General features: G+C 42.0%; 1 protein-coding gene across 2 annotated transcripts in view; it reads left to right on the top strand.

The window, feature by feature from the left end:
• Positions 1-212: 212 nt before the first annotated feature.
• The window catches only part of CNKSR3 (CNKSR family member 3), a 60,223-nt gene continuing 34,753 nt past the window's right edge, over positions 213-25,682 (top strand). For both annotated transcript variants that reach the window (XM_086461115.1, XM_086461113.1), the window contains exon 1: positions 213-264. In XM_086461115.1, the coding sequence (XP_086317241.1) occupies positions 213-264 (52 nt within the window). The remainder of the gene's footprint in view (positions 265-25,682) is intronic.

Raw genomic sequence — 25,682 nt, 5'->3', positions numbered from 1 at the left:
CGGCCCGGCCCGCCGAGGGACAGCACCTGGGGGCGGAGCGGCAGCGGGGCGGGCCCGGCCGAGGCCGGCGGGAGGAGCCAGGCCAGGGAGGGGGAGGCCCAGAGCGGCTCTGCCGGGATGGGAGCTTGAGAAGGGGCTGAACGAGTTGTCGTCCGGAGGAGCGCGGTTACGTTCTGCCGCGGGGGTTTGGTGCTGGCGGGGTTAAGCCCGCCATGGAGCCAGTGACTAAGTGGAGCCCGAAGCAAGTGGTGGACTGGACGAAGGGTAAGAGGGCGCCGGCCCGGCTGGGTTTGCACCGAGGGAACTTCCCGGCGGCCGGTTCAGGGGTGACCCACCACCTGGTGGGGTAGCGCTGGCCGCCGCGGCTTCTTTCTCCGAAGCCGGGCTCCCCGGTGGGGCAACCGCATGGCCGGAGGGGCGAGCGGGGCCTTTGCCAGCGGCGCGGTGGTGCCAGCCCCAGCCCCGGCTCCGTGGCCGCTCCGCCGGCTGAGCCCCGGGACTCCCCCGACGTGGTGCTTGGGAGCTCTCGGTTTACCGCTCCCTCCTGACTTGTCCCCTTACCTGATAGTGCGCTTGTGCGTACTTCGCGTTGTGTTTTGTGGGGTTTTTTTTATTTGTTGTTTTTTTGTTGGTTGTTTGTTTGTTTGGTTGGTTGTTTTTTGGTTTTTGTTTTTTTTTTTTTGACAAGGGGAAAGGGGAAGGTGAGTTTTGCACTGTGGGGGGCTGTGTGAGTTGGGACTGGCTGGGGGTATGTAGATATGCAGTGGGGTCTCCCCAGGGCTCGGTCCCCCTTTTCTGTGGGTGTGCTGGCCAGGCTGCTTACATAGAGATAGTAACTATTCTCCTTCAGGCAGGTGGTTAATCCTTGGAAGTTAACTTCCATCTTTTCAAGCAAAACCCACACACTAGTCGCAAAAACTTTGATTTTGTAAGTTAAGCAAAAACTTTATAAACTACTTCAAGTAAGCAAGAACTCGTAATCCTGCTTAACGGTGATGGGATTAAAGCGCTGGGCTCCCGCTCGGAGAGTTGAATAGCGTCCCTGTCATCTGTCCGTCCATCCATCCATCCCTCATCTCTCCTGTCTGTGCTTGTTTCTCTTCCTTACCCGCCTATCAAAACTTCCTGCTCTGCTTCAAGGGTCGTTCATGATGTTGGCCATAGCTACGGAAAGCCTCGGTGGGACCGATGTGTGAAGAAGGTGTTGGGGGGCCTGCCCCTCCGTCCCGCTCCGGGAGGCTCCTTGGTGGGAGAGAGGGGGTGCGGACGAAGCGGGTGTTGGGTCGTGGGCTGCACCCGCGAGGTGCCCGATTCCTGCTGTGCGGGACCTCTGCGGGGGTGGATGGCTTCGGGTTTTTCTTTAAAGGCAGATTAAACCTCAGTTTTGTCAGCTCTGTGTTGGACCCTGGGAGTGCTTTCTGAATGCCGATTGGGATGTTGCTCTCGCAGTTCCCGCTCTACAGGGAATAAATCAAAAGGGAAACAGCTATGAGTTAGGTGAGGGATTTATGACTTACGAAATGTACTTATGTTTTCTTGTAGGACTACATCATCTTTTGTTACATAAAGTATTTTCACAGGCTTTGGTGGAGTTGAAGTTGATGTGAAGTTAGGAATGTTTTCAGAGGTGAAAGTTTCCCTGGGTTAGAAGCGGCATTTACTTATAGCAGCCATTACTCCTCTGTCTCAGGACCATAATGCTGATTAGACTGCGTGCCTGTGGTCAGCACTTGGCAGTAGTTCGGCTCAAGACTGAGGCAAATTTGGATAGCAGGCTCATGTTTTCATACAGTGCGAGTTGGAGACTTCCCGCCCTCCTGAGTGTGAACATGTGCATGAAGGGGCCGGTGCCAGTGAGGGACCGTCCGAGCAGCCTTTGTGAGAAGAGGATTCCACACAAATGTGCTGTGAAGTTATGCGTTAACATATAAATAACTTCCAGAGAAAGATCTCCCCCCCCCCCCCCCCCCCCGCGATTGGTATTGGTTTAAACAGGAGTGCATTGTTCCAATGAAATAAGCTTTTTGCTTTGGCATGTGGAATATTTGTATAATGCTTTTCCCTCATTGTATTTTTTCTCTTGGGCACTTGAAGTTTGTTACCTTGCCAGATTAAAGAGTAAACGTGCTAATCATTTTAAAAGGCTTTATTATACTTAAGCATGCTTGGCTTGCTTTCTTGCATAATTTATTTTACTCGCAGGTTCCTTGCACAGGTAACTCTTTAGCTGGACCCTCAATTAGTGTTATGCAGAATAATTTGAGGGCTGGCTGTAGTAGGGAGGTGGATCTTCTGACTAATGCAAACACGTGTCCTTTGAAATGCAAAGGAATAAATTAAAGACTGCTGGTGACTTTTGTTTCTGCTGTTGTTGGTTTTTCAGTTTCTAGGTAAGTGTTCGACCTCTTTGGTGCACAGCATCATTTTATGTCACTCCCTGCATGACAAGACTGTAATAAAGAAATGACATGTGGAAAATTTTTCTTTATGGTTATGCTTTCATCTCTGCACATTAAAATTGACACTTTAATAGCTAGCTAACAGCCTTATTAACACAATGTTTCATAGTTTATTTTTAATCTGAAATGGTTATTTACTGTGTAGTTCACAACCACTGGGTTTTGAGCTTGACCAAAGACCAATATTCTGTATTTTACCTTATGAATATTGTATTTAATTTTCAAGGTTAGTTTTATAAAACAAGTGATTGGAAGGGAGCTTATGCTGTTTGTTTTCTTACACGTGCTGTCTAGGAAGGGTGATACCGTGATCTTCACCAAAATGATCAAGCTCTGGGAGAAAGTATTTGGCCGGTGATATCTGCTGCCTGTAGTTAGTGCTGTGGTGCCATGGAGATGTATTCTGGAAGAATGACACAACTAACTGTGGTGGGAGATGCCAGCTCTCAGTGGGGAGATTGGTTTTGCAGATAATAATGCATGCTTATCGTACAATGATAAAAACATCTTGGAAAAATGTACAGATTAGCAGAAATAACTGGTCTGATTTAATCTTTTTTTTAATGTTCAATGTCAAACAGAATATTTCTCCAGGAACACCCCTCCCCCCAATCTTTTTTACAATCAAACACCTATAAATTGATGTTTATTTTTTAATAACTTTTCCAAACCAAAAGAAACATGGAAACTTCACCCTGTTCCATGAAACAAACCCCAAAAAAGCAAAGTCCAAAAGTAAGCTTTATGACCACTGCTGGACAGTTAGCTTATTTGCTCTTGGTGAACTTGCCTTTTCTTTTTTTCTTTTTTTTTTTTTTTTGGTGGCTTTTGAACTAACTTTTTTTTTTTAACAAGGTAACTCTTACCCTGAAGAGTTTTGTTCTGTGATTTTGAGCTGCTCATTCCAAAGAAAATACTGTAAATACATTTATCTAGAATTTGAGATAGAACCTATCAAGAATTAGTAAGCTGAACATGTATGGTTTTAGATTTTTGTAGTCAGGTTTTAAATAAAAAGTGCTCTGTTTGTTGTTACCAACCACAGCTGATACAAAATGCAGTTGCTTGTCTTCTCTTGCTAATTCAGACTAGAATGCTGCTATTTTTTGCGAACAAGGGTGTTTTTTCTGGCAGAGTGCGCTGTACTGACAGTAGCAGGCTCTGTAGCTAATAAGAGTTGGTCTAGTTAAAGCTGCTGAGAAAGAGTTGTACTTTTACTTGCTCACAGTTTTCTGTGTGGGTGAAGCATTTCTCAAGCTGTGACCAAGGATGTGATAACTTTTTAGCTACAGCATCAGTCTTTGAAAAATGTATGTGATATTTTTATAAGCCCCTCCTCAATTTCTGGCTGGAAGAAGTGATGGTGTAGTTTATAGGTTTCTCTTACAGTGTGACACAAATTCAACTAGTATTTAGTCACCATATTCAGCCATGAAAAGTTACATCTTTGTCTAGGATGCTGTGTTGATTTGACTTGTGGTTGGGTTGATGTGGAGTTTATGATCTTTGAATGATATAGCCTGCTGCACTGTTTTCCTGACTGCACTGAGATGATGTGTTGTGGGTTTTCTGTTTGTGTGGGGTTTTTTTTTTTTTCTTTTTTTGAGTTGATCTGTGTGGGGTATAAACTTAACACCTGGATGGTGTTGCAGTTGACCTGTGATCTTGCTCCTGTGCAGGCTAAGGTGCTTATGGGCTCAAAGTCCTCACCTGTATCTTGCAACACTCCCTTGTGTGTCCACGAGACTGAATTCCTCCAGAGCTCCTCAAGAGGGATTCTTGGAGTTATTCAGGTTATTGTGGGACAGGTTTATGTCCATGGAAGTGGTAGCACATCTGCAATACACTGCTGGTGTTGTGGTTTTTGGGGCTATCCTGGGTGCAGAAACCAGCAAGAACCTGTTTAGTTCCATAGGGCTGTGCGCATGGAGAAATACCTAGCACAAAAGTGACTTAATTTTACTGGTGTAGCAACAATTTGAAGGAAATGGAATGATCTGATGACATGGAGAAATGTCCTCTGGTCTCAGAAGCCCCTAGCTACCGAAAACGCTGCAGCAAAGGTCATTCCTCAGAAGGCCAGGGCGAGGAAAGCTGTGTATGGGATAGAGCCTCCTGTGTGAGAAATGTCACCGTCTTACTAGAGAACATCGATGTGCTGCTTCTTTGTTTGCCTGATCTGTCTCTTCCCCCTGCCCCTAGGCCTCGCATGCTTATGTGAGTTGTGACTTCAAGCCAAATTTTACATGGTAAAGACAGTTTGACACGCTTGTGGTTAGAAGCCTCTGTTGTTGTGAGGCTCCATTACAATTTGGGCTTTGTTGCTGTAGACTCAGCTAGCTGGGGATCGTGCGTCTGCTTTGGTCTTTTTATTGCACTCCACGTTCAGTTATTCCCTTCCTCAGTAGCTCATGGATATCACTTAGTCTTGCGCTTGTTATATCATGAAATACTCTGATTTCCATTCCTAATAAAGCTTTCGGGCAACTATATTTATAGATATGTCTGGGAGAAGAGGGAGAAAGACACTAATTTATTAATAGTTAGCAATTAATTGTGAGGGCCTGGTGTTCTTTTTTTAGAGCTATCTTGCTTACCCAGGGAGATTTCAACAAGGTCAGTCTTGTTAACTCGGTGTACTGGGAGCTGCAAACCGTAGTTAGATTTTAGAAACAGTTATGGGTAATGCATAGCACCAGAGTTATTTTTTTAGCTTTCCTTTTTAGGTACTCTCAAGTGAATGCTGTTGTGTTCAAATTATTTGGGAAAATCTAACACTAAGAAACCTTGGTTATTTTTTGAGACTAGAGTATTTTGCTTTCAGTGAAGAAGAATAGAGAGCTGTCCATAACTGGGGCTGCAGAAGATTCTCTTTTCTCTGTTTACTTGGTTACTTTTAAAAATACTTGTATAGAATATTTGTTAACTAGATCAGAAAATGACATTGAATAATCACTGTTTGCAGATTTCGGCTGAAATTCTGAATGTAGCTGGCCCATAATATTTTACTAGCAAAAGGTGAATGTACTGAATACATCTATTTATATTTATTTGTGGGTTGAAGCAAAGCAAAAAGTTGCACAAGTTTGTACTACTGCAGTCTTAAAATTATTCATTCATTGTTGCTAATATCAGTGAATGTGTATGAAAAAAATAAACCAAATTTGGCTTCTGTGTTCATGTGTTTAGATGACCTTTTTTGCCGTGTTGCACTTTCTTGAGCTGCTTGTGGGTTCTGTGACTTTTTTTTTTTTCTCCCCCGTTATTTTCATGTTCACAGTTAGTTCTGTTTATTTGCCATTAAGTTGCCGTTCACACTATTTTAACCAAACATTAGAAAGTCTAAAAGTTGAATGATGTCAGCATAACATCTGGAAAAGTAACATTTTAAATGCTAAAATCACAACAGGCGTTAGCAGAAAGTTGATTGTAGCCTTTGTTGAGGAATGTAGTGAGACTCTGCCAATGCATTTTAGGTAATCAAGGTGTATTAGGTAGTATCTGAACATAGGTAGTAGTGTTAAGAGCAAAGATGCTTCCTCAGTATTAGCCCATGTAAGGTGGTATAGTTATTAAGAGAAATTTCTTCTAACTGCTCAGTAGAAGGTGCAGAGCTTGGCCAGTGGGTTGGTTGCTTTTTTCCTTCTTTCTTTAAAGCTTTTCCTTGAGTGACAGGAAGTAATTTGTATCCATTGTTGGAGACTTCTGTAGGAAGAGTCTCATTTTTGATGAAAAGTTATGTGTGCATATGTTTTGTTAGGTCTTCTTTCCTTGCCTGGGACCCATGTTTTCAGCATATAAATCCTCTTGGCCGAGGATTATGCCCCTCTGTACACTGTCTAGCACAGTGTAGACAAGGGAAGACAAAGTACAGGGCACTGGATAAAATGCCTGTTGAAATTTGTCATTTTATTTTCTTAAGTAAAAGACCCTGACAAAAGGCTGTTATCCAACACATGCTACTAGATGAAATGCAGTTATGAGTGATGCATGTATACAGACTGTCAGCAAGTATTCAAAAGTATGTGGGTTTTTTTGGTGGTGTTTTTTCTTTCTTTTGATTTCTTAAATCTGAACTTCTGGATTGCCTGTTTTAAGTCATGGTCTAACAGATGAGCTCCTTCCAGGCATGTCAAACAAACGATGACTAGTGACAGTTAGGGATTGCAGAAGAGGTGGCAAGACTGCTCAGTTTTTGTTTCGCTGCGTCGTCTTAGGACAAGATGTTCACTTACACGGAAGCTTCATACAGAAGGTATGTTAACGAACACGTCCAAACAGTGCCTCTGTGAATTAAATGGAAAAAGTTGATTACCATTATGTTTTTTCCATAAAAGCGATGATACTGGTCTTAGTTTCTACCTTGCATTTTCCTAACAACGTCTCACAGTCAGGTCTCACTTCCTGAGAGGGATGGTGTTTCCACAGTGTCTCCTTCCTCTGTCCTCCACATACCCCAAATATATAAGTCCTGTCAAAAGGAGAGGTAGTGAGGTACTGATCTTTTCAAGACTAACTTGGAGAGAGGAAAGCAAGAGTGGACAGGAGTTAATGGAGCTGGGGCCTCTGTAGCAACCTCTCATGGATTTATCATAGTTCTACAGGACCCAGGTCCTTGTGGTCGTGGGATTGCTCACAGATTTTAGTGTGTTTGTCCACAGGGCTGCAGTAAGAGATAGGAAATTCAAATAAAAATACTATTTGATTGTGGATCTCCATTTGATGTCAGGCAGGGTATACAGTCCTTTTGTCATTTGGGCTCATTACCAGAGTGAGATGACTTTGGAGTCTGAGGCTACCATTCAGATCCCTGGGCCATGCTTCCTTTACATGAGGAAATTGCCTGCGGGTTTCCATATGCCTGCTCGCATCTTTTCAGAGTACAAGCAATAACATTTCACAGCTTGGAGGATCTGCAGGAGGTGCACTGAATCAGCCTGATTTGATTCACTGGCTTTAAACATTCATTACCTATTAAAATAGATATTTATGATATTATGAAATGTAGCTAATTTTTATCAAATGTCACATGTTCTGGACAAAACCAAGCATCTGTGTTTGATTTGGTGAGGTCAAATCACTGACCTCTAACTTTGGTCTACAGACGTGCATTCAGTATCTGGCCTAATTATGTTACAATATTGCATCAGTGCTGAGTTCATGTGGCCGCTTCTGTGTGCTTCTCTGATACCCTTTTACGTGAAGACAGTTCTTTGCCACTGTAATGACAAAATCTCTTTAGTTTTTTGGGTTGTTTCTTATACTAGTAGTTAGGTGTGGGTAAGTAAAGCACCTGGTGTGCTGTTGCAATCAAAGCTTTGTGGCATAAATGTGATCTTATCTTGCTCCTTGATCAAAGGAAAGAACTCCATTTAAAACTTAATTGGTGCTCATCAAGGGCTGAGGCTTCTTCTCAAGAAAGTGTTGGTACATGCTTCTAGGCTAATGATCCTGATGTCTCTTGTCTTGTGTGTGCAAACTGAATGTTGCTTAGGTTGCCTCCTTCAAACTGAATGTTGCTTAGGTTGCCATCCTTTTATCATTAATAATATCTTTCCTTATCTCACAGTCTTGTATTACTGGAGTGAAGTTTGCTGGGTGAATGCTTTATGAAAAGCTCTGCAATATTCCCATTTTGTCATTAAATAAAATATATCTTGTCTGATACAGATGCTTTCCTAGCTAGAACAGAAGGGAAGGGTTCAAAGTATTGCCTCCATTGGATATATTACAAGTGTATTGGGTCAGTGAGGCAGACTGGTTAAGGGCTTCTGCTGGGCTTTCTGGATTTTGAAGCTTGTAAAAGACCCTTATCTAATAAGAGAGGATTTCTGCCTTCTGTTGTGCTATTACTGCTATTGCCAGTTCCAAAGAGGCTTTGTTCTGAGCTGTCTTGGCAGTACTTTTTTCCTCTTCCTGAACTAGCATTGTGAAAAAGTGGTGTCCTTGCTGTGATGGCCAGAAGGCAGCCTTTGGTAACAGGTGGACATGTAAACAGAAGAATGAAAGCCAACCAGTCTTTTTTATCAGGACAGTAATATTATAACTTAAGTGCCTTGAAAATTTCATTTTGAGTTGGCCTCTATCCCACTGCTGCAGGAGGCAGAACACTGTACCTGAGCAGGTATCTCAGCACTGCACTGCTAAGAAGACATGTGCTTAGCTACAGGGGTGGGGAGGGAGAAGGGAATAAGAAGAGACTCCCCCCCATGTAGGACTTCCCCTAAGGAAGGAGGGCTGTAAGAACAAGTTCAGACATGCCTGAAGCATGTGGATTGAAAAACACATGTAGGGACCCGGGGGTGGAGCTGTGCCTGGAGACTATTGTAGAGGGAAAGTGGGTAACTAATGAAATGCAGATACCTACTCTGACATGAGTGGGGTTTTTCTTTGTTTTCTTTTTCCCCCTGAATAGGTCTAGTAGTGATGTGATGTGTATTCACTCCTTCACTTGCCCATCCTTTGCAAGGTGCAGGATTCTTGCTGTTTGTATTCTGTTAGCTTCATCAAACAGGATTTTACAAGGACTACTGCAAAACATAAAGCTTGGTAATCATTGGCATTCCTAGTGCAAGCTGTAATGGAAACTTCGGAAGAAAGAGGAGACAAAAAGATAAATATGCTATAAATTCTGTGTGCTTGTATTTTTTTTCTTTAAAATTTGTAGTATTCTGTGTAGTATTTGGACTTAGGCTGTACTTGCCAGAGGATGTAATATTATACCTCTTGTGAAATATAATCACTGTGTAAACATAAAAGCATCGTAGTTATTTCCTTGTATTTAAAAACAATCCTTCATCTTTTTTCTAGCTATACATACTTCGCACTATTGGAGACAGTAACACTAGGTGAATTGGTATGTGACTGAAATGAACTTGGAAATCAAAACTGCCAATAACATCTTTATTTCTTGCTGGTTTTGGTTGTATCTCACAATAACACGTGTTAGACATCACTGCATTAAAGAAAAAGTTAAGAACATGGTTTGCCTTCAGTTATAATTAGGATTTAGCAGTAATCTTGGAGGAACATGTAATACTGGCATTTGACTGAGAATGAGCTTATCTGGGAGTGGGTGTGAGTTTGATGTAGCGGTGACGAAGCTGGAGCATTAAAATGGACTGAGATGGATGCTGTGCTTCTATAGCATGTACTTGCTAGTAGTGGGGGATCTATTTTTATAGTTGCTGTTATGATAGTTTCATCCTTCTTCAATGTTTTGCTACTTACTACTTTATTAATAGAGTGTGTGTACCAGACTGATGCTGGCTAGTAGGATTCGGGCTAGTTGTGGTACTTTTGCTCAGATTTTAAAAGTATCAGGAGAAGGTGACTGGAGTAGACCCTTGAGAAACAAAGTCTCTGGTGGCTGATGAACTGTTTGCTTTGTGCCTTGTGCAATTCTTATCTTGATTTAACCTTAACGCATTGTTATTGCGGTGTCCCTGGTGCTTTGCAGTCTTTATTTTATTCTTTCAGGACACCTCTGTGTACGAATTTGCTGCTGTTCTCATTTTAAAGCTAGGGAGTTAACATTGCGAGGAATTCAGGGTGCGCCTACCTTACACAGTGCGGGTCCAACTAACCTGAAGTAGGTTAGCTATGTAGTAGAAACAGCATTAGCATGATTATCGTGGCTATTTTCATCCCCTAATGCAGTTACGTTCCTTATGAACTTGTGAAATGACTGTTTAGACTGCTTCAGGTGCCCATTTATGGCTCTGCATTGAGGAGCATATGGTGAAAGAAAGTGATTTGCCTCTGGTCATACAGTGGATGGTGTTCAAATCGGGATTAAGACATGATTAATTTAGATGTCTATATTCCTGTTACAATTGCTGGAGCCTAGAGAGTGGCTCAGCAGATCTTGTGCTCACTGTCTGTTTTGGGGCAAGCTGAATCATGCTCGGGGCTCCATCGAGTGCTGACTATGTCTCTGTTGAGTATCTGGGAGTTTAACCATGTCAGCCTCCAACTGGGTCCATCCCATGATGTCTGAAACAGAGGAGGGAAACTTGAAGGTCCTGGTTCAACATTGTAGATACAGGCCTTTCCTCATCAGTCACCTGAGAACTGCCAGCGTGCAGGAAATCAACAACAAATGAGGAGCCATGTTCATTTAGAAAGGATGCCTATGCTTAAGAAAAGAGAGCGTGACTGCATTTAGGGTTGTTGGAATACTACTAGTCAATAGGCATATGATGTACAAAAAAGTTGTTGAATGTAATCAGTGTGATCTTTATGTGAGAGAGCTGTAATTATACCTTGTGCTGTTCAGCAACTGATGAAAAATTTGGTAACACAGATTTCTTAAAATATTGCATGTGAGACTAATAACAGATGAAAATATGATAATAATTGATCTCTTCTGTCCTTTTTGCTCTGCTGAGTTCCGGTACAGTGTGTTTAATCGATGGACCTTGCAAAGCTCTGTAGAAAGGTGAGCAGCACCATGTGTTATTGCGCAGAAAGGTGGCATCTAACAATTGTGTAACTGATTCAGGGGTAGCTGATACTTTTTAGATCTTTGTGGTATAATTAGAAACGCTTGCAGCAGTCTTATGGGGCTACTTTGGATTCTTTTCACAGCAGAAGCCCTCCTATTTCATGGTGCTAGCCATGATGGGAAACCAGTCGGAAAATGGTGTTTTCTGTTGAAGCTGCTGGAACCAAACATTTGATGAAGTAGCCAGTCTTGAATATTTTGGGAAGCTGTTTAGTATTTTATCTTCTTAGACCACATCACGGTGCCTAGGTTCCAAGCTAGTGAGCATCTTTGGTATATAAAATTCTCTCTTGAAACAAGGTAACTGACAATTAAACACTGGGATGTGGCCATAGTATCACTAGCAACACCATGTGTCAGCTTTTATTGTAGTAAGATTAGTACTGGCTTCTCAGAGTGGTGTATTTGGAGAGGAATTCCAGCTCTCAGAAGAGTCAGTCCTGTGCTAGACGTGCCTGGAGACTTTTGTTGAGCTGTTATTTGCAGAAGTACTAATTTCCCAGATTGTCAGCTTGTATGTATGCTTGCAGGTTTTGCTCAAATTAACATGACTTGGTTGCTGCAGAATACTGAACGGACTGTGTGGTTTCTAACCCATGTATAATTGGGCATAATGCATGTAAATTTATTGTCCAGTATCATTCTTGATTTTTCCAAGGGTTAAGAGTGTGTCGAAATGTTAGTCAGAGGCTTAGTTAATCATCTTTTGTGGCTTTACTGAAATATATTTTGCTCTTTGTTGTTGCCTGACATTGGGTGTTCTCAAAAATCTGTTAACTTTGAAAACTAGTTTTCTATTAAGGTTTAAACTATTTTCATTCTGCCTGCAGCATCCCCCTAGCAGCTTTGATAGCTGTATATGCAAGAGCCCTCCCTAGAGATACTTCTGGCACCTAGGAATTATGCACTCCAGGGAAGCTGCACCAATAAAGTTATATTCTGTAACAGATCTTTCAAAAAAGCAAACCCCAACCAAACCCAATGTAGCTGAAATGCTGTGAGAAGGAAGCAAGTAGCCATCAATGGAATTGACTGACTTCCCTACAAATATCTGATGGTGCTTTGCTGTGCCTTAAAAGTATCAGGAAGACTTGTTTGGAGCTTCAGCAGAGGGTCAGAAATCTCTTGTCACCACCCCTACTAAGAGGGTGGAATGTCTGCTCACGCTCCTGCCTCCTCATAATCACAAAAAATATTGTATGAGGATGTCAGATGGAGAGGCTGAGATAAACATAGGGCTCTTTCCTGCCCTCCTCCTGCTCCACTTCACATCTAGGAAGGAGATAGGGCTCCTGGTGAGGTTGGTGGTATTTTGGACTCGTATATGATTCAGACAGAGCCCTCAGTCAGTTTTGCCACCATTGATCTTGGGTGCCTTTGGCTTTCTTGCAGTTGGGGTGTTGCACTTGAACTCTGATGAGGTCTCTGCTATTTTAGGAAGTAGCATCATTGCTGCATACCTGACTAGGGCTGTAAGAGACATGGAATAATGAAAATGTGTCAGGCAGCCAATTGTTTGAAGCAATTGCTTTAGATGTTTAACGCAATTATAAAAATAGGGTGAAGCTGAGAGATTTGGTGATTGACTGCTCAGTTGATGAACCTTGGGTTTTGACACTGTCTGTTCAAAGGAAGCTGAGATGCTTCAGTGATGTGCTTTAAAATGCCTATTGTATTGGGTGCCTCAGGGCAGGTCTCTCCTGTCACTAGGACAATGTTATCAGCGTGTTTTGCTGCTGCAAAGATTCGTGGTTTTTTTTTTTTTTGGTCTAGCTAAGTGTGCTAACTGTATCAGTCTTCCTTCTTCCTCCACTTCCCGCCGGCCTCCCCCCCCCCCCGCTGCCTGTATTGCTTCAGATGTATGCTGGCTGCTCTCACTCTCAGAGATGTTTGTAGCCAGACCTCCTAGCCTTGCTCTACACGTTTCCTCACCCTTGTTGGGAACCCAACGGCTACTTTACCCAAACACCTTTAAGCTTTCTGATCCTTTTCACATCGCTGCGAAGCTCTCCAAAGCTGTCAGCTGCGATGGAATCCATCTTCTCAGCCCCTTGCAGGTGAAGGGCAATGGCTGGTGCAGTGAAATGGTCAGCTGTCCAATGGGGCGGGGGTGTCGTTCCTTGTCTTCTGTTCCTCTCCCTGTTTCAAGCTCCCTTATGGACAGGGGTTGGGATTTTTGCTCTTTGGTCTTGAGGCTCCTTGTGTGTCCTGGCTTACGGAAGGGACCCTGATGTGCTATATAAAATAATGCGAACAGTAACTTTTGAGAAGCTAGAATTCCTGATGTAAATGTTGTGGGGATTTTTAATGTGAAGTAATGTACGCATTCAAAAAATGACAGCGTCTCCTAGGAGAATCCAGTAGTGACTCCTGGAGTTCTGTCCATGATGGAAAGAGGTATGCACCATCAGCATTTTTTTGTTGCTGTCATTTGGCTTGCTGTGACACATTAATGTGATTAGCAGGTGCTGATGGATGGTGAGTCTCATGTGCCTGTACTTATGCCTCTCTGGTGACCGTGAGATTGTAAGGTGCTAGTCGTAGGTACGTGTTTCGTAACAGTGTGTAGGAGGCTGTCATCTAAAAGACTGGCTATCTGGCAACTACATCAGCTGTTGCCTTACAGCAAACTGCTCCCTGACTAGCGCATGGGTGTAATAGTAATCACAGTATTTGCAAGGGTGCATACACAAAGGAGAGGCCGATGTGAGTAATGGACCTTGCTGCAATCAGCCAAAACAGTTCCACATGGTGGTGCGAGAAGGCAGCCAAACCAAATTAAAGGGATCACCCCATTTCTTCTTGGGAGCCAAGAGGCGGGCAGTTTTGCAATGTTCCCTCTTGTTTCCACTGTGGGAACAGGCATCAGAGTGTTAATTACCAGAGTTCAAGAAAAGGAGCTTTTGTGACTAATGAACTACTCCTTCAACCACAAAAACCTTGAAACTTTAAAAGGCAAGCTCTTAATTGCATGTTTGAGATGAAGGCCCTAGGGCTGGGGGTTGTTGCGCCGTATTAACCACATAAAGTTATCAGGCGCACAGGGTTCATGTGGCAGACACAAACAAGTAATGTAGAGTATACTGTTACTGCTTTCAGAAAATGAAATGACTTTGTGCTTGACCTGTTGAAGGATAGTGTTTATTTTTTTATTTTTAGGGCCAGCAAAGGTGCTTTTTTTTATTTGATAAAGAGTATAAACATTACTCTTGTTGCAAAGATATTGACCTATTTTTCCCCACAGAAGGGGCCTAACCTATTAAAGTTGACAAGCTGCAGAGGCAGCCACCTTAGGAAGTAAGCTTCAAAGGGGACAGTGCTTTTGTGTTGCCTGTAGTCAGTGTGTAATTGCTGTGATTAATATTAATATTGCATATGATTTGAATTCTGTGCTCATACTTGCTTCCATTTTATTCCTTTGGAAGGGTATTTGCCCATGCTGTTGTGAAGAAGTTGTTTGCAACAGTAAACCAAATGGGCAGAGACTTGGTGATGGGGATGTATGGGTTGATGGAAGTCCAGCTCTGGATAAAGTGGGATGAAGTTTTGATTTTTGTCTCAGAGTGCAATAGATTGGTTGTGTTTTAAGTTGGGTTGTTATTTTGCCAGGCAGTTTTGCTATGCGGTCGTCTCTAAAAGCTTCCCTTGCTGGAGGTTTTGGCATGGAGATGGAGTGTGCAGCTGGGTGGGGGCCTGGCCTGTCCCCTCTGTCCCAAAGCTCCCCAGGCCCAGCCAGTTCCCCCTTTAGGAAGAGGGTGTGAGCTGCTGCTGTCAGCTCTGGTCTGCAAGTAAATGCATGGTTTTGGTTTTTGTGGCTCTCATTCCAGCACCTTTCAGCAGGATTAGTGTGTGTGCGTGAGAGGGGGAAACAGCGGTTGAAGTTTAGTGTCTGCAAACCAAGAGGCTGATGACGGGTTTATATCTATTAGAGTTGAAAACGCTAGGGATAAAAGAAATGTCTGTCTTATTTCACGTGAGCAGGATGGGATGTCTAGAGAGACTAACTTGGCGATAAGAAAACTTCTATGTTACCCTGTTTATTATATGCCCATAATGCTCTTCTGTGGATTGCTTGCTTTTGAGGTACTGCTACTTCTGTCAATTTGAAATAAACACTAAGGTAGGAAAATAATGCAAAAAATCTGTGTGCTTACTGTAGTTGAAGCAATGTGACTGTTTAAAGGTCAGTTAAATGGTTTCTGTTGGGTGAATTTCTCAAATGGAAGTTTTCAGTAGTAATTTCTCCTTATCTTTCCTCTTGTGGCCATATGTCCCTTTGTTCCCTGTATTTTCCTGTTACGTGATCTTCTTTCTCAGGCTGTATTTTGTCACGTTGGTCTTACTTGGGTCAGAGCAGCCTCACTGTCTCCTGACTGGTTTATAACAGTTTTCAGAGGATTTTGGGCTTTTTTTTTCCCTCAGTAAAGAAGGTGCTTATGGAAGTGATGAAGAAGAGCAAATGTTTTGATGAATTGTGTTAGTCCTTGGGTATGGAATCCTCATTCTTTTCCAGCTAATGGTAAAGCAGAAGGTAGGAGTACCTGGTAGTCTCTGTGGTGGCAGTTTGGAAATAAGCTGGTATTTCACAGCTTTCTGCTTACAGGTCTCCATTACTTGTGCAGAGGGCACTGCTGGAGTTGGTGGGTTTTCTGGAAGTTTTGTTAGAGAGCACATGGGATGCTGCCATCCTCTCAGTAGTGTTCTTGGTTTGGGGATGTGAACCCGAGTCTGCATAAAGAGGAGCTATCTGTGTGAGACACTGTTTCTTTGCTGCTGTTTTGATACCTTCTAAAAATCACTAGTGCCTTCAATTCAGAAAAGAAACTCTCCTTTCCCTCCCTCTCCCCACCGCTTACCTCCCCCCACTGTTCCCTACCCTCTACAAGACCTAATGATTAACTTGGGTGTAAATGAGGTCACTACAGTGCCTCTGAGTGAAGAACAAAAATGAACAGTGATCAAACAGGCTTCCATAAATCATCGCCTTAGAAGTCCATTGCTGCATAGCTAACAAATAGGAGTGCTCTCAGGGGCTGAAGAGGATCAACCTGGTTGCCTGTTCTCTCTCCCCTTACAAAGTAGCAGCACCGAAGTATTACTTCTGAATTTATGTTTCCAAATACATCCTTGGGCACAATGAGCAATTTCTCATGATTTGGAAGTCTGAAGATTTGATCACTAGCTGGAAATTGCTACGTGGTACTAACTATGTGGCAGAACAACTTGCAGAAGTCCAAGCTGTAGAAATAAGCTCTTATCTTGAAAAGGATATTTAATCTCTTTAGGTAGCTTGGAAATAAGGCTCTGTAATACTTGAGATAAAGTATGCATCCAGCAGAGAGGCTGCTCAGGCATCTTTAAGTTGGTCAAAACGAACAAATAACTGTATTTGAATAAAACTTATGATATTTCTGGATCAAATGTAGTATCTTTCTATTAGTGGGCAAACTGCCTCTCCTGTTTGGTTTCATACAGTCTTTATACCCATCAGATGGCACATTTACAAAAATGATGCAACTTTTGGAGATGGGAAAGGGAGAGAAGGGAGAGAAAAAAAATTGTATATTTTTTAAGGCGTTTTGTAACCTTTTACGTGTTTTGAATTAATGGCTCTGGTAAGTCCATTCTGCGATTTAAGGTAATTATAACTCCTTTGAAAGATCAGAAGGAAAGGAAAGCATATCACATCTCAGTTTTGCTCTGGAAAGTTATGTTGAAGACAAGATAAGTATTTGTTAGAATAAAGTGGCTAAGCTTCTTCCAAATCTGTATTTCAAGGACCAGCAAAGCTTTGAGAATTTTACAGTGCTCATGAAATATAACTTAGTTCTTCTTTCTACCCTGTTCTCCTTTTCAAGTATAATGTTAGTCACAGAACTACACAAGGCACTCAGTTTCACATGAAACCTAGCAAAAATCACTGAAGTTTGTAATAGCTGGTAGAGACAGCATAAAACCTCTGAGCATCAACAGGATGGTTGTGTGTTTTTTTTTTTTTAAATTTAATGCTATTTGAAAGGTAAATAGAGGAGCAGTAAGTAGAAGAAAAACAAGAAATGAACGTCTATGTGACCCTAGAAATTGAAATTGGTGAGGGGAGCATGTTCAATTTAAACAGGTGCAAAAATGATTGCATCTACTGGTTTTAGGACAGTATTTGTTTCTAGCCTGTTTTTCACCTTTTTCACAAGACTTCTGGATCGAATTCATTCTTTGTGATTAATTCTTGCAGTTTCTCACATGTCTTTAACTCAGGCTAGGGACATTACATTGAAGGGTTCTGTCTGTATGATTTTATTACAAGGAGGTATCTCCTGTTGTTAATGTCCAACTAAATAGCCATATCCTTGTGATTTTTGTGCTTGGGGTAGCTAAAGCAAGGTCTGCATTCAGGAAACTGCAATATGCTCTGAATCATCAACATAAGTGTGCAAGGAGTCTCTGGGATTTGTTTGTTTGTGAGGAAGGGCAACCAAGAAGAGTGAGGAAGGGCAACCAAGAAGAGTGAGGAAGGGCAACCAAGAAGAGTGAGGAAGGGCAACCAAGAAGAGTGAGGAAGGGCAACCAAGAAGAGTGAGGAAGGGCAACCAAGAAGAGTGAGGAAGGGCAACCAAGAAGAGTGAGGAAGGGCAACCAAGAAGAGTGAGGAAGGGCAACCAAGAAGAGTGAGGAAGGGCAACCAAGAAGAGTGAGGAAGGGCAACCAAGAAGAGTGAGGAAGGGCAACCAAGAAGAGTGAGGAAGGGCAACCAAGAAGAGTGAGGAAGGGCAACCAAGAAGAGTGAGGAAGGGCAACCAAGAAGAGTGAGGAAGGGCAACCAAGAAGAGTGAGGAAGGGCAACCAAGAAGAGTGAGGAAGGGCAACCAAGAAGAGTGATGTGAAAGTTAATAGGTGACATTTTTATCATGCTCTTATACAGCAGCAGAACTGTGGGTTATTTTTGGTGCTTAAAGTAATGTTAATAGGTTCAGGATCAGGGCCTCATTGTAAAAGATTTCATGCAGTCTCGCACATACGCACACATACACACGTAGTGTGATCCCCAAGGACTAAATTGTGTCAGACATTAAGAATGCAAACCATTTATGGGATTTTCATCACTTCGTACATCTGTTTTGCAAATACAGAACTCAAAGTCTTAAGGGGAGACTGTCTGCTTAATACTCACTTAGCAGTAGGGTTATTAAATGGTTAGCTTATCACTTTCATAAATGTTAACTATGTAGCCTTATTTAAAATCCAATTTAGAGAATCCTCCCCCTTGGTTACTGTACAGCTGTAGACATGGCTGATGTGAAGTTTGATATAACTGAAATTGGAAGTAGTAGTATTTGGGATGAGGGAGAAATGTGGTCCTTACAAGGTGAATCAGCCACTGGGTTAACAGACATTTTCTCCATGGGTGGCTTGTCAGTTTTTAGGAGGTATCTGCCTGTGTTTGCCTCTTGTAAGGGTTGCCTTTCTCTTCCTGTCCTTTCAGCTGTTGAATTTGTGCTTAACTGAGATGAATATGGGAATAATGATTTTTTTTTTCCTTTTTTAGACAAATTATTAATTTGTTTTATATGGAAGCCAACCCTAATGAAAAAAGTTAACATAGGAAGAAAAAGATACTTTGCCAAAATAAGCTTTGGAAGTAACATTCTTAAAAACAAACAAAAGGGATAGTGGCATAGAAAAAACTTGGTATGAGGCAAAATTGACTATACATATATCAGCAATGCCATGTAGACAAAGAGAATTGTTAAATGCATGAGAATAATGAACTGAAGAAGCATTGCTTTGAAGTGTCAGTAGGCAGAAGATAATATAGGTGGAAATACAGGTGGCTGTATTTTACTGAGGTTAACTCTCTGTGAAGCAGAAACATTTCCTTGTTCAGACAGCTTTGAACTTTTGACACCTTGAAGTTTCATCTTGTGACGGTGCTGATGTAAACTGTGTGTTACTGTGAATGCATTAATATTACAATTGAAATTACGAGACTTTATAAGGGGAATGGCTCATTAAATTGGCTGGGAGTGCTCCTGTGTGCGGTGCTGTTGTGAAAATTGTTTTTAAATTTGGTTGTGAATTACTTTAAAGTATAGTAATAATGAAGTTAGGTGAGCCAGAAAAGTACAGTGTTGGGGAGCTGTCTCTTGGTAATTTTAACTTCATATGTCTGCTTCTTGGAAAACTGGAGAAAGGAGATGTGAGGGATGGGGTGAAACTTGCCAAGGACATAACCCCTTGGTAAGAAGTGACATGTTGCTTCGCTTTAAGCAATATTATACAAAATGACTGATGGTAATACCGTTTGTATCCCAGAAGACCAGTCTGACCAGCAGCCTGGAACGCTGATGTGACATAGCGTAGCCAGTTTTGAACAGTAAGGCAGTAAATGCACTTGGTGTGTCTTGCATGTTTTGTGTCTGGGAATATGTAGAGAGCAGTATCATGCAGGAGGGATTTTGTCGTTGTTCTGTCAAGTACTCACAGTGCAGAGACATTCTCCATCTATGCCCCATTCCCCTCCCTCCTCCCCAGGCAAATACTTAGAAGGGCGAGTAGGATGGTCAGTTACACCTGGTAGGACCATGTATTAATGTGCTAACTGAGCAGCCCTCCATTCTGCACCGCACTGTGTTCCTTGCTCTTCTCTATGTTTTGTGGCATTCACTGCCTCTTGTCCAAGATCCCATCAGTCATTAAAGTGCCTTCATTAAGTCCGTGGTGCCAAATGCAGTCCTGTGACATCTCTCTGGTTCCTCCTGTACGGCACCTACATAGTGTATTTCCCAAAACCTGTGCCTTCCATGGTGTCCATAGCTGCCAGGCTGTGCGCTAATGTGTGAGGGATGGTGTGTGTTGGTCCACAGCACAGAGCTTGTCTATTTGCAGCGTTTCTTTGGTGCACTGTCGCTAGTTTTGCTATGGATAGGACCTGGCAAGATGGTTGTAGTATTGTGCATGTGAGAAAGGAGGGGATTAGGGAAGTTGGAGAGAGGAGTGGGATGGATGATGGGAAGAATGAGACTAGAGAGGTGGTCTTCAGCCGTACAGCATGACTTACAGACTGTGTCCTAATTCCGTAATTTCCATAGCTTCCAGAGTTTTTGCTTATAGGAACTTAAATGATTCCATATTCATGCTATGGATTAAGCTACAATATGTATTTCACTAGAACAAAAAGATGAAATTAAATTGTTTCCATTAAAAAAAATCTAATTCCCGTAATCTTGTGGATGACTCCACAGCTAGCATCGAGACTATTTTAGATTCAGTGCTATTATACTTCCGTAAGTGAAACGGTAAAGTGTTTTAAAGGCTTGTTTTGAGTAAAAGTTCTCCTGTGAAAAGTGTGTGTTGGAATAGTGGGATAAAAAAGAAACCACCCAACAAATTCAGCATGATTGTGTGAGTTGGAAAATTCTGGGAAATGTATTTCTCTGTGGTTGCATTGATTTAGTGAAAACATCTGTATCTGTTAGTAGCAGAAATAAGATTTCTTTCAGGCTTCTCTTTGTAGCTGTTAATGGGTGTGAGGAAATACACCTCTCTGTAAGTGGGGGCTGTAGCTGGTCCAGTGAGGAGCAGCATGAGGGGTCTCACAAGGTACAAGTCAGGTCTCTGACGGATGAGCTCTGCTGGATGTAGTTGTGCCCCTTTCTGCTGTTTATCCTGTATCCGTCTGCAACTTTTTGCACTCATCCTTTGCAGTAATTCCACAGCAAAGATGGCAGGCCAGGTTGTGTCCTCCTACATCTTTTTCCAATTTACAGCCCGTTGTAGTAGCTGAAGCTGCTGCTGATCTCGAGCAGTGGTTGAGGCACAGGCATCCGTGCAGCTTGCCTTCTCCTGTCAAGATATTGATGTTAAGTGGCTGGGACAAATCTGTCTGTGATGGTGTGGGGGAGCTTTACCTCAGTTTTGGATAAAAGTCAGAAACTACACATCTCTTTGTGTCATCTAGGTTCCAATGAAGTGAATGTTCTGAGGTGTCCTAGGTTACAGTGTAAAATGTGCCAAAAGAGGGAAAAAAAAAAAAGTATTCTATTACCATCTTCAGGAGCTGTTGAGACCAGGTGGGGCGGTGCTCCCTGCCTCCCCCCTCTGGATTATCTCCTGTTAATGGGCACAACAATGCCTTATCGCCTGACCCATCGATAACTCGCTCCTGGACTATCTCCTGTTAATGGCCCATCAAGGAACTGCCTCACGACTCCCCATTCCATTGTGAGATGCTCCGCCCGGGGGGGAAGGAGCCAAGCAGTCCATGCTAAATAAAAACTGAGATCTCGAACACCTTAGCAGCCTTCTTCCACTGGATTCTCAGAGGAGTTTTCCCCCCCACTGGAGTTCCAGAGGACAAGAGCTACCTACCTACCACTGGACCTTCGGAGGAAGACCAGACCCTTTTACAAGATCGCTGCTTCAACAGCACTACATCCATCGCTTCAGGAGGACTGCAGCCAGCATCTTATCGGACTGCTACTGCCACCCTAACAGGGTGTCAGGTTGTATTCCTGACTCTGTCAGTGTAAACCAGTGGGTTGTTTGTTTTTTCCCTGCCTTGTGTTATATATATATAGAGAGATATTAGTAAAGAACTGTTATTCCTATTCCCCATATCTTTGCCTGAAGGCCCGTTAATTTCAAAATTAGAATAATTTGGAGGGAAGGGGGTTGCATTTTCCATTTCAGGGGAGGCTCCTGCCTTCCTCAGCAGACACCTGTCTTTCAAACCAAGACATGAGGTCATGTTGTCCTCCTGCATGTGGCCTCCTTGCTGAGAGAGAGAGTCAGGGTGTTGGACCAGCCTGAAGATGAAATGACAATTGGTCTCCTGCCTCGGTTCTTGTTGCCTCCTAGCTGCAGAAGACACAAATGCTGTGGTGTGCCCACAGGTGGTTCATTTCAGAGGTAGTCATCCCTCATCATATGTTCTGTAGAGGAAAGGGCACATGGTGAAATGGATTGATTCCCTACTAGCCTATCACTGTATGGAGGGAGGGACAAAGGTCTTGTCTGTAGATACTTCTGAATTGCAGCTTTCAGTGGCCAGATACCACTCTGCTTTCATTCCTGCCAAAACCTTACTGTGCCTAGGCAAAGCTGCTATTTTTGTCAATGGAACGAACAGTTAATTTTTCAATGAGAGGAAAAACCACACCAACCTTGACTACAGAAGTTGCAGATTCCTGTTTAAAACATTTTGACCAGCATGTCTTAAAGTCTACTTAGTATGAAGAAAAAGCCTTAGAGGGGTGAGAAAAAGGAATACAGGAATCATCTGGTTTTCTCCACTTTTTACTTTTGATTTTACCACTTGTTTTCATTTCCTGCTGGAGAAAGACTTAGTGTTGCTTTGAGCCTATGTGCGTTGGAAAACAACTTATGAACTTCCAAGATGAATGAGATTTTTCAAGCCCAGGATGGAACAGAGTCCCCACATTTAAAATTTGGTGAAACTTTTATAGTCGAGGTTTTGTCACAGTACATGAGGACAATGCTTTTTCTCACTAATAACCCGTAGGACACATTAATTTATGCTGATATATGTGGTGGAACAGTTCTACACTCAATGCTTGAGTGGAATTAATGAAGCCACTTTATGTTGGTGTAATAAAGTAACTAACTTCTGTTGATGCCCTGTTTAAGCAACATCTTTTGATTAGTCACAGATATCAATTGCAAGCAACAAAAACCAGAGGAGAATTTTCTAGGGCATAGGAAGGAACTAGCAGTGGTTTTAAACCTTTTAAATCCTGTTGCATCTATCTCTCACCGCAGCCATTTAGTTGTGTTTCTTGCCTCCCCTAATGCATGCATGTGACTTTAAAGTCCATTGAGTGATTATTCTTATTATATGCTAAAAGCTCTGCATTTGCTGACGCTGTCAGTCATGTTTTCACAAGTAAAATGGTGTTATTAGATTGTGACAAACACTAGGTTATGTTCACTGGACACGATGGCTGTCAAAAGAGTTTGAATTAAATAGTTCAAGAACAATCTGGTTTAGTAACAATTAAACGTGAGTGTTTCTGCCATTGCAGTAGTCTACAACAGTATGCAGTCCCAAGCTCTGTGGATTTAAAGTCATTTGGGGGGGGCGGGGGGTTAAGTTGATTGCTGGATATAATGGTAAAAAGGTGAAAAAGAATAACAAGATCTGGGTCATAACTGCTGGAAGTGCTTGTGCGTGGGTAGAGAGCCAATCTAAACTCATTTTATTGCAGCTATTTTAAATGCAACTAACAGACAAACAGGCACACCTTTGCACGTATTAGTGTATTGGGCAAAGAGATGTTTTCTTGTTTGCTTGGAGTTTATAGTAGTTCTTAGGTGCTGCTTGAGCAATAAATGTTGATTAAATAAACGCGCCTCATTGCAGCTACAATATACTGCCATTTTATTTAGTTCCTATTGCCTTGCTCATGCTGCAGTATACCCGGGGGATGAATGTGAGTTGCATCTTGTCACAAGTCGGATATTGTTTTTACTGTGAAGTTGGTGAGGATGTTGTCAGCAATGTCCCTGAAAACATCTTGTGGTATTGGCTAGGAAGCTATTTGGGCTTGTCTGCCCAGGGCAGGTGTGTTCTCTATTTTAATGTGTTTTGCATGCATCTGCTGAATGTTGGCTTTCATCACGTGTTCTGTTGAAAATTAAGAGTGCCAGGTCTATCTGCAGAGAACATATGGATATGCTCTGCTTCCATCTCATTTATTTAGTTTGCCAAACAAAATCTGTTAAAGCATGGAAAGATTGCCTTCGCCAAGCGTAGCTGGTCAGTGAGTGATGTAGTTGATTCTTAAAAGAGAAAACCAATGCATGAGTGTTGTATTGTGTGAAGCTACTTCATCACATGGAACTTAATCCTTGTCACAGACAGAGAATGCGCACCAAAGTCATAAGGAAAAAAAACGATGTGCAACAGTTTTCTTCATTTTTTCATCCTTCATCTTTCTCTGGTTAGCAAGCCTGTTTGGTGGCTGGGATTAGCAAAGAGTTTCAGCTGAAATGCCGCCAGCAAGATATCATGCTGCCAGGTGTTAGAGGTCTTGAATATGAACCCTTGTTTGTGGTTCCTATTCTTCCTTCTTGGAACCCCATTTTCCCAAGATGAGTATTTGGGGTGGCACTGCAGAGTCTGGCTGTCTGGAGCTGAGCAGTAAGTCATGAACAAGGATGTCTCACCTGTTCCCTCTTCCTTCCAGGTGAGTCAAAATTTCAGCCCTAGAAGCCAAGTGATACTTAATGGCTTAATATTCAGAGGTGGAGTCAATCACATTCTCTCAGGGAAGTGGGTGACATTAGTGAGTGTGATGGCAGCAAAGCCCCATGAGGTTATGGCCTGGTATGTGCAGCAGGGGCCCACAGCTGTGCACACGTGTCCAGCCCAGCTCTTCTGCTGAAAAACATGTCTGCATGTGTATTCTGACCCACCTGCCTTCAAACTGGTGGGAATTTAATACAATAGATTTTTTTTTTTAAATTTCCCAGTGTACTCTTTTTTTTTTTTTTTTTTTTTTTTTTTTTTTTTTTTTTGTCTAGAGGGAATGCCCTGTCAAATTGAAAAAGGCTTTAGTTTCTGTCTCTCTGTGGTTGTGGCATAGTGATCTATTTTTCACTCTAGTAAAGTATGATTGGCCTGTGTCTTCATGCTTGTATCTCTTTTATAAAGAGAGATTTTTTTAGTTAAACCTGTATATTGTTATGCTATGTCCTGGTTTGTTGTTTGTTTGTTTGTTTTATCCCCCTCTATTTTTTAGAAATGTGGCATGCCAGCACAACTCACTTTTCAGTTTCTATAGCATTACATTTTAATTTTACCTTTAATTTGAATCCTTAAAGCTACATCTTAATAAGAAACACCCTCTAGAAAATAGTAGAAATAGGTTTCTCTTCCCCCCACACCAATTTTTTTTTTGTGAGTTCCCTGAAAAAGAGCTATTAAAAAGAAACTCAACTTTGAGTTTTAGCTGAAATGCTTTTGGTATTAAATACCATTAAGTTTTCATTTATTATAGAATTACTTTTATCTCAGTTTATTGTATGTTACCATTAACTCATTTCAAATATATTTTTGCGGTCCTGATGCGAATTCAGTCATTGTCAACTGAAGGTACAATTTCTAAATTAATTCACTCTTGCAATTTCCCACTTGCTTTTAATATCTCAAGTTGGATTACAACCCACAGGAGCAGCCATGTGATTCCCTGTGTTCTATTTCCTAGTATTACTAGAGTCTGTTTTTGCTGTGACTTTTTTTTTTTGACCAGTCTGTAAAAGCTTTGGTTATATCTTTGGCTTAAATTGATATCACAGTTCAGTATAAGTGTTCAGCCTTTTCCTCCATTCCCTGTGCTCCACCTTCTGTTTCTCTGTATAGAGTTTTTGCATTTTGGGGAAAATCTTGTGTATTTATCTATAAATATCTACAGTATTACAGTAAATATTAACAGCAATAGTAGCCTTCAGTAGTAAAGAGATAATACTTTTCTTGAGTCTTGGAATGAAAGTAATTAAAAGGAAGCTGCCACTTACATTTTGGTGCTGTGTATGGCCCTGCTGTGGAAGTCATGTCCTGTGCCGTCTAGCTCGGTGTCCCTTCCTGAATGCTTGCCAAAAAGGGATAAGTTAAGGAGGATCATAGGAAAGATCAAACATACTGTGTGTTTCCTTCTGTAGGCTACCTCAAGCCTTCAACCATTTCTGTTGTGAGTCTCTGA

Source organism: Leptosomus discolor, chromosome 2 (assembly GCF_034619465.1).
Source record: "Leptosomus discolor isolate bLepDis1 chromosome 2, bLepDis1.hap2, whole genome shotgun sequence".
Taxonomy (NCBI): Eukaryota; Metazoa; Chordata; class Aves; order Leptosomiformes; family Leptosomidae; genus Leptosomus; species Leptosomus discolor.
Note: the sequence above shows the minus strand (reverse complement) of the source record. Positions and strands in the feature narration are given on the sequence as shown.